The sequence below is a fragment of the Bison bison genome, unplaced genomic scaffold, assembly GCF_000754665.1.
Source record: "Bison bison bison isolate TAMUID 2011002044 unplaced genomic scaffold, Bison_UMD1.0 scf7180017864355, whole genome shotgun sequence".
In the NCBI taxonomy this organism is placed as follows: domain Eukaryota; kingdom Metazoa; phylum Chordata; class Mammalia; order Artiodactyla; family Bovidae; genus Bison; species Bison bison.
In genome coordinates, this window is record NW_011494927.1 from 448,460 (window position 1) to 456,822 (window position 8,363).

Genomic DNA, 8,363 nt, shown 5'->3' on the forward strand with positions numbered 1-8,363 from the left:
TTTATCAGTAATTCGTCAGGAAGCAGATCTCTCTGGAAGACTTGAAAACAATAAGGCAAAACTGAGCTTATCTCAAGGGCCATAAGACGGCCTTTCTGGGGGCACAGGTGTGGGACAGCAGGCTTCCAAGAGGCCGCTGTGACCCCTGCCCCCACCCACGCTGCTGTTATCCCAGCTCATCTCCCCCGGTCCCGGGGCTGCCAGCACGGCCCTCTTTGTCCTCTGTCTGAAGGACACTTACAGAGGGCCCGTTTCTTCACCTCAGTAATTACTTCTAAACTTCATGGCTGGGTTCCTGTCCCTGTCCTGTCATCTGACAATTAACATTAAACCCAAACTCCCTCTTCAAGCCGTAGCACCTCCCAAGCACGTGTGATAACTTGCATGATACACACACCTGCTCTTCCTCTGCCGTGGGGAAAGACCCTGGCTGCTCGGTGCTTAGTCACTCAGTCGTGTCCAACTCTTTGCGACCCCATGGACTGTAGCCCACCAGGCTCCTCTGTCCATGGGATTATCCACTGGTGTGGGTTGCCTTTCCTACTCCAGGGGATCTTGCCAACCGAGGGACTGAACCCACATCTCCTTTATCTCCTGCATTGGCAGGTGGATTCTTTACCACTGCACCACCTGGGAAACGCACATGCTGCTGCTGCTGCTGCTGCTGCTGCTGCTACTAAGTCACTTTAGTCGTGTCCGACTCTGTGCGACCCCATAGACGGCAGCCCATCAGGCTCCTCTGTCCATGGGATTCTCCAGGCAAGAACACTGGAGTGGGTTGCCATTTCCTCCTCCAATGCATGAAAGTGAAAAGTCAAAGTGAAGTTGCTCAGTCATGTCCAACTCTTAGCGACCCCATGGACTGCAGCCTACCAGGCTCCTCCGTCCATGGGATTTTCCAGGCAAGAGAACTGGAGTGGGGTGCCATTGCCTTCTCCAGGAAAACCCACATACCAGACCCAAAAAAGACTACTCCTGATTCTGTTTGAGGCAGAAATGTGGGCAGCTGGGCTATAATCATCACTGTTCTCAGATAAAACCCACATGTGTCTCCCAACATTATGGCATATGACTTTTTTGGTTTGTTTTTTTAACAGACCATTTTGAGACCCAGACAGCATCTACCCTGTCAGTCCTGGTGGTCTCCCCCTCACTCCTTAGGCAAGGTATGGAGTTGTTCCTGCCTGAGTTCAGATATTAGCTCTGCCACTCCCTGGCTGAGCCTCAGCTTCCCCACAGGTAAAACGGGGGAGAGTATTCATTCAGGGGGTGGGCAATTGTAAGGAGTAAGCCATGCCACATACAGAAGGCCCTAGCCTGGTGCCTGGGTCCTTCTTGGTTCTCAGAACTCAGTGGCTGGGAAAACCAGGTGTGGAGAATGGAATTTTCCAGCACGATGATTAATTCATGTCTCCACATCACCTTGTAGTTGAACAGAGTGTGCTTTCTTCATTTATAAAATACTTTTCTTTTTGTGTTTCAATTTCCCGTGTGTTGAGAAAACGCCAGTGACTGACTACTTCAGAGAGGGAAAGGGAACTTGTTACAAAAAAAAAAAAAACAGGCAAAGAGACTTCTTCCCTGGTTGTTCGGTGGCAAAGACTCTGAGCTCCCAATTCAGGGGGCCTGGGTTTGATTTCTGGTCGGGGAACTAGACCCACACATGGCTACTAAAGCTTGCGCATACTGCAACTAAGATCCATGGCAGCCGAATATATAAAGTTTCTTTAAAAAAAAAAAATAAGAAGAAGCAGGGAAAGAAATGGGCTCTCTTTCCAGCACTTTTATCATCTTCAGGACTCTCCCAAGAGTCCTGGCCGAGTCTCCAGCCTCTCCGCAGCTGAGGATGACCTTGCTGTGAACTGTGGAGGCCACTTGCAGACTTTCTCACAGTTCAGTGGTCCCTGCATGCCAACGGAGGCTGTTTCCTGGGCTTGGAGGGACTTTTTTGGTTTTGTGTGCTTTGGCTTTGGGCACATATCTAAACCCTTGGGTCCCCAAGGCCCCATTTCATCTCTGCATCACTGGGCTGCCAAGACCTCACTCTGGCAGGAAGCCTGGCTCCTGTGGGCTGAGAAAGGACATCGTCACCATTACAACCCAGGTAACCTATCGCAGGGGACTAAGCAGGTGACAGGGCAGGGAGAGCTTTGGAACAAGGCCGAGCAAGAAAGGCTTTGTAGGATGAAAGGATAAGAATAAAAACCATTTAGAGTACTCAAATTGCACTTTTGAGCTCAAAATTGTATGTTTCCCAAAACCTTGTGAAAGTTGCTCAGTTGTGTCCGACTCTTTGTGACCCAATGGACTATACAGTCCATGGAATTTTCCAGGCCAGACTACTGGAGTGGGTTAGCCTTTCCCTTCTCCAGGGGATCCTCCCAACCCAGGGATCAAACCCAGGTCTCCTGCATTGCAGGTGGATTCTTTACCAGCTGAGCCACAAGGGAACATTTTGGAGGTAGCATGATAGATATTTTCTTTCCCACTTTTCTTTGTTTCCTCTATTTTTAATACATGTATTAATTTTATAATGTAAAAATAAATGCATAACTGTTGTTCTGTTGCTAAGTTGTGTCTGACTTTGTGACCCCATGAACTGCAGCATGCCAGGGTTCCCATGCATAACAACATGGGAGGCATGTAGAAGGCAAAAAAAAAAGGATAAAAACCATTTAGACTTACTCTTTGCCGGGCTCAATGCCAAGTCCTTTTCAGGAAATTTCTTTCTTTTTCCCCAAAATCCCATCATAACAGCCTTTTCTAGAGACAGGGAAAGTGACACTCAGAGAGTTTATGTAATTTTCTCATGATCAGCCAGCTAATAAGCAGCAGAGCTGAGAGGAGAACACAAGATCTAACTAAAGAGCCCAGGATCTTACCCTCCCAGGTCTGTTTCTCTGGGAGACTCTGCCCACAGGAGGCCCCGACACATGAGTAAGATGGTGCTGCTAACTGGAGCCACCTGGAGCTCAGCTCCTGCACCTGACCTTGGAGAAATAAATAGGCAGGATCATCACTCTCTCCTCATCCTTACAATCTCTGGAGGTGGGAGAGTGTGGCTCCTGCTTTGAAAGTGAGTATGAAGAAAATGCTAGAAGGGGCAGCCTCTTTCCTCTGTCCATCTGATGCCCTGCTTCCTTGAAATACCCCATGGCCATTTCTGTCATTGAAACTGGTGCTGAGGAAAGTGAGCAGCCTTGGGTTCAGACTTGTGGATGGGCTCTAACTGGAAAAGGAAATGGGAAACCACTCCAGTATTCCTGCCTGGAAAATCTCATGGACAGAGAAGCCTGGCAAGCTGCAGTCCACAGGGCTGCAAAACAGTCAGACATGACTTAGTGACCAAACGACAAATGGGCTCCAAGGGTGGGACTGGGGTCTCCACCCCTGATGTTTGAGGCTCTCAGCCTGAGCTGGGCCGCAGATTTTCAGCTCCATCATGGTGGATCCACAGTGGGTTCCTGAGAAGCATGGGGCCTGTGCTCTCGGGTGAGTGAAGGCTGAGGGGTGTCTCCTACAGGACTGAGTGCCTGGGGCAGAGTGTGCCTCTGCCCTTTTTGTTTGATTGTTTCTCTCCCATTCTGAGAACTACCCAGGACAGAGCTGGAAACAGGGCACAACAAGCATCAAGGGAAAAGCCAGCCTCCTCGTCCCAGTGACAGGATGTGGCTTTGCATGTAGAAGACACCCAGTGGCTCACACCTGGGCATGCTCCCTGCTCCGAGATGCCAGCAGTGCTGCCGGGTGCCTGGCTCCCCCACCCCATACTCAAGCCGGGTTTGTGATGACTTGGGGATGGTAGAGGCTGATCCCTCACTGCTCGAGAGGAAAGGACTCTGCCCAGAGGGAACTGGGGAGGGAACTCTAGAAGCTATGGGCCTGGAGGGGACCTCCCAGAGAGGCTAGAGTTGGGTTAGGACTGCATTCGCCATACTAGCCAGTCCTACTGCATCCTTGGCCCCATGAAGAGTCTGCCTACTGAGTGTGTGTTTAGTTACTCACCCAAGGTCGGAGCTCTAAATTCCCAGCCCGTATGTCATCTAGTTAGAAAGGCTGCCTCCATGTGGAGAAGGGCTGGGGAAGGTCCCCAGGAAAGCTGGAGCCAGTCCACCCCAACACTCCCTCACCTTGGGGCTGGTCTCTTCCCTCCCTGGCCTGCTTCGGTATCTGGACGTTGTTGGGAACGTTGTTGGGATGAGACATTCATGATGCTGCCTCAGATAAAGGTCCTAGAAGCAGCCCAAGTGTCATGGAGTCTGAGGGAAGCTTGAAGCCCATGCTGACTCTGGGGGTGACAGGGTGTGGAGTGAGGGGTTCTGCCCATCACAGTGGGGCTCTTCTCTGTGGCAGGCCATGGGGTGGTGGTGGCGGCTCCTGTTGGGGCTGTGGGCAGTGCCCCCCACGTGCACTGGGCATGAGCTGCTCAATGTCTGCATGAATGCCAAGCCCCACAAGCCAGAGCCCGGCCCGGAGGCTGAGCTCTATGAGGAGGTATGGAGGCCAGCCCTGGTGTGGGGGTCGGGGAGGGATGGGCACTGCTTTGGCAGATCAGGGAAGAGACACAAAAGCCAAGAGGGTTTCTGAACCCCTGTCCATCTTGAATCGTTTGGTTCAAGAGACAGAGATGTGGGCAAAGGCCCCAGTGGAGGGGGGTTATATCCTTTGAGACCATAAATGCCGACTGATTCAACGTTTCCATCCCTGAGCTGCCTGGCCACTCAGGGAGTCGGGGCAGATGGTGATCCCAGAGACTCATCAGTGGTCAGCCTAGATTCCAACAAGCAAGGCTCGCCTCCTCTGCCCTCCCACCAGCAGGCCCTGGGGAAAAAATAAGACCTAAGGGACTCCTCCCCAAGTTCCTAAAGGCGACTGACAGGGATGAGGGCCGAGGACTAGGGCTGGACTAGGGCTGAGCCCTTCTCAGCTACAGGCGCCCTCCTCTAGTGCAATCCCACATTTCCAAGGGTCTTAGGTTCCCCGCTGCCCCCCCCCCAGGGTCTGAGACCTTGAAAGCCCTGTCCCTAGAGGACATGCAGTCTGTGGCAGGGAGGCCAGTGCCCAGGCATCCTTTGGGTGTGAATACTGACAAACTGGAGTAGAAAATAGCAACCCACTCCAGGATTCTTGCCTGGAAAATTCCATGGGCAGAGGAGCCTGGCAGGCTACAGTGCATGGGGTCACAAAGACTCAGACATGACTGAGGACACTGACAAATGATCAGCATTCCTTCCACCCCTTGGACACTGGCCTATCCCACTTGCGAGGTCCTCTTCAAGCAGATGGCTTTACCTTTCTGACCCACTTGCTCATTGCCCCCTTGCCCCTTCTCCCCATGGCTTTTGTGTCTTGGTCTGTGCTCAGTGCATCCCCTGGAAGGACAACGCCTGCTGCACAGCCAGCACGAGCTGGGAAGCACACCTGGATGTGTCTCTGCTCTACAACTTCAGCCTGGTTCACTGCGGACTAATGATGCCTGACTGCCAGAGGCACTTCCTCCAGGCCATCTGCTTCTACCAGTGCTCCCCCAACCTGGGGCCTTGGATCCAGCAGGTGGGAAGAGGTGGGCTGGGCGTGGGGGAACGGGGAGCGGGGAGGGAGGCGCACGTCCATCAGGGCCCACCTGACATCCATCAGAGTGCCTAAGAGGCTCAGCTCCAAGACGCTAACAGACAGCTATGGACAAGAGCAGAGTCAAGAGGCTGCCGCTGGAGAGAAGGACGGAGAAGTTCCCTCTGACCCTAGAGAACTGCCTGCGGGGAAAGCGGTCAGGGGAGAACAGAAGGATGGAGGCACTGGGTCTCCTCTCCTGTCTGTAGGAACAGAGTCGTGTGCAAACTCTCTAGCCTCGTTTTTCTCATTTGTAAAATATTTAGCGATGTTAAGAGAATATGTCCCGGTGGTATCTGACCCAACTATCACTGTAGCTGTAGACAGTCTTCAAACTGATGCTCTGACAGTTCTGCCTCTTGCTGCGCGGCACTCAGGTGGACCCACGCTGGCAGGCGGAGCGGGTTCTGGACGCGCCCCTGTGCCTGGAGGACTGTGAGCGCTGGTGGGCAGACTGCCGCACCTCCCACACCTGCAAGTCCAACTGGCTTGGCGGCTGGGCCTGGAGTCGGGGTAAGTGAGGCTAGGCAGTGCCCGGGAGGGCCCCCCTCCCCCAGGCAGATGCAAGCTTGGGTCTCCCCCGGGGCAAGTCCCGGGGCCGCGCGGACGGGAATAGCTGAGTGGCCTGCGCCTGGCCCCCGCAGGGAAGCCCCGCTGCCCCGAGTGGGAGCCCTGCCGCCCCTTCCCGCACCACTTCCCTACGCCCGCCGACCTGTGTGAGAGGATCTGGAGCGGCTCCTTCAGGGCGAGCCCGGAGCGCAGGGGCAGTGGGCGGTGTCTGCAGAAGTGGTTCGAACCCGCCCGGGGCAACCCCAACGCGGAAGTGGCCCGCCGCTTCGCCAGCCCCGCGCGCTCCTGGGCGCGCTGCCCCGGGCTCCTGGCCTTCCCTCTGCTCCTGCCTCTCCTCTCCTGAGAGCCCCCTTCCTCCCACACCCTCTCCTGCGCCGCCCCAGCCGGCCCGGGCCCGGCCGCAGCAACCTCCTTCCTTGGGACCTCCTTTCAGTCCCTTCGAGTTTGCTTTGCTGGGCCTCTCTGGCCTGGAAGTCAGCTGGGGGCCAGGAAGGAACCAGAGACCAGCCCCTCCTGTCTTAAGGCGGGGGACTTGGATGCGGGGTCCCAGGACCTTCTTACCCAGTGCACGCCCCCCCCTCTCCCAGCAGAGCTGAGGGGGACCGCCCTGGCCTCCCCTCCCACCATGATGTCTCCAACAAAACAGCACCCACCTTTCCTTCAGTGTGACCCCAGCTGTAGTGACCTCTCCAAGTTGGTTGTCACTTTCCTAAGGATAATAAACTTCTTAATACATGCCAGGCCCTCCTGCTATATCCTTACAACACCTCTGGTGAGAAAGCTTTCAATGCTCCCCTTTCTTCAATATTAGCAACATACCATACAAAAGACCCAAAGCCGAGGGAACCATGGGGCCACCCAGACCATGTGCTCGATTCTGGGGGCCAGGATCAAAGTGGCAGCCTCAAATGCTTTCGGCTTTCCCCTTCATTTTAACCTCAGAATCACAGCACACTGGTCTGAGATGCTGGAAGCCTGAGTTCTAACGTCTTTACCACTTTCCGTATGACTTTGGACAAGTCTTTTGACCTTCACTGAAGACTCGGAATGAGAAAGTGGACCAGATGGTTTTAACTTAAGAAAAGGGGAAAACGCAGTCCCCTGTCTATCAGGGTGGACTCTGTGCTTCTCATGCTGTGCGTGTCGCAAAGACCAAGAGAGAAGAGGCAGAATGGGATCAGAGAAGGCGGCTTTCACGTCCCTTCTTCAAGCAGACTGGCAGCCCACATACCCACTCAGAACCTTTCAGACCCTCAGACCTTCCCAGTGGAGATGGTGCCTCCCCACCTTCTCCTTGATACAGTGCAGTGTCTAGTAAGGCTGCTGTTGAGTTGGGAAAACCAGGCAATGCCACCCTGCATCTCTCTCATGCTTTCCTGGTACTTAAGCCCAAACCTATCACAGGCACGGCCCTCGAGTTTTAACACCTATGGAGAAAGCTCTGTAAGTGAGGTGCTCAGAATCTGGAGGAGGAGGCAGACGGCCCCAGAGTGGCGACAAAGCACTTCAGTGGGCAGAACCCCCGGGCCGTGGCGGGGGGGCCCAGGACGACCTCATGAAAAAGGTGAGGCTTGAGCCCTGGTGAAAAAGGGTCACTTTACTGAGAACACGAAGGACATGTGAGCCCAAACCCAGCCAGATCCCCAAGGCATGAACTGCATGAAGCAGGACCTTTAATTGCTCTTCAGTCAATCCATTGTGGCTTCAAAAATACGTATAATAGGTAAAATCTCTCAAGAATTGAGGACTGAATGAGGTGTCTGAGAGTGTATCTTTGGTAATAAAGCTGAGAGTTTAATGACTATTTTTTTTAGTAATTTTAGATGTAAATATAAAAATTTGTCAAAGTAGGGTTAAAATTGAGACAGACAAAGGAAAACTAGTTCTGGTTACTATTTACTGATTACTCTGTGCCTGGGGCTCTGCTAAGCTTCTCACAGGTATTAGCTCCTTTGATTCTCACAAAAGCTTTAAGAGGTACTCTCATGCCCTCGCTTTTCAAATTAGGACAAAAGCATGTGGCTTTGAAACCAGGTAAAGGGAATGGCAACCCAGTCTAGTATTCTTGCCTGGAGAATTCCATGGACAAAGGAGCCTGGAGGGCTACAGCCCATGGAGGTGCAAAGAGTCGGACACAACTGATGGACTAACACTTTCAATCACACTTTCAAATCTGCCCATAA

The 8,363-nt window shown here is 53.2% G+C and overlaps 1 protein-coding gene across 1 annotated transcript; it reads left to right on the forward strand.

Annotated features, from left to right (window-relative positions):
- The first annotated feature begins 4,356 nt into the window (after window positions 1–4,356).
- Window positions 4,357–6,523, forward strand: IZUMO1R (IZUMO1 receptor, JUNO). The gene is made up of 4 exons (XM_010855161.1): window positions 4,357–4,494; window positions 5,365–5,553; window positions 5,988–6,123; window positions 6,255–6,523. Exons 1-4 carry the CDS (start codon window positions 4,357–4,359, stop codon window positions 6,521–6,523), a joined length of 732 nt encoding a protein of 243 aa, XP_010853463.1.
- The last annotated feature ends 1,840 nt before the right edge of the window (window positions 6,524–8,363 follow it).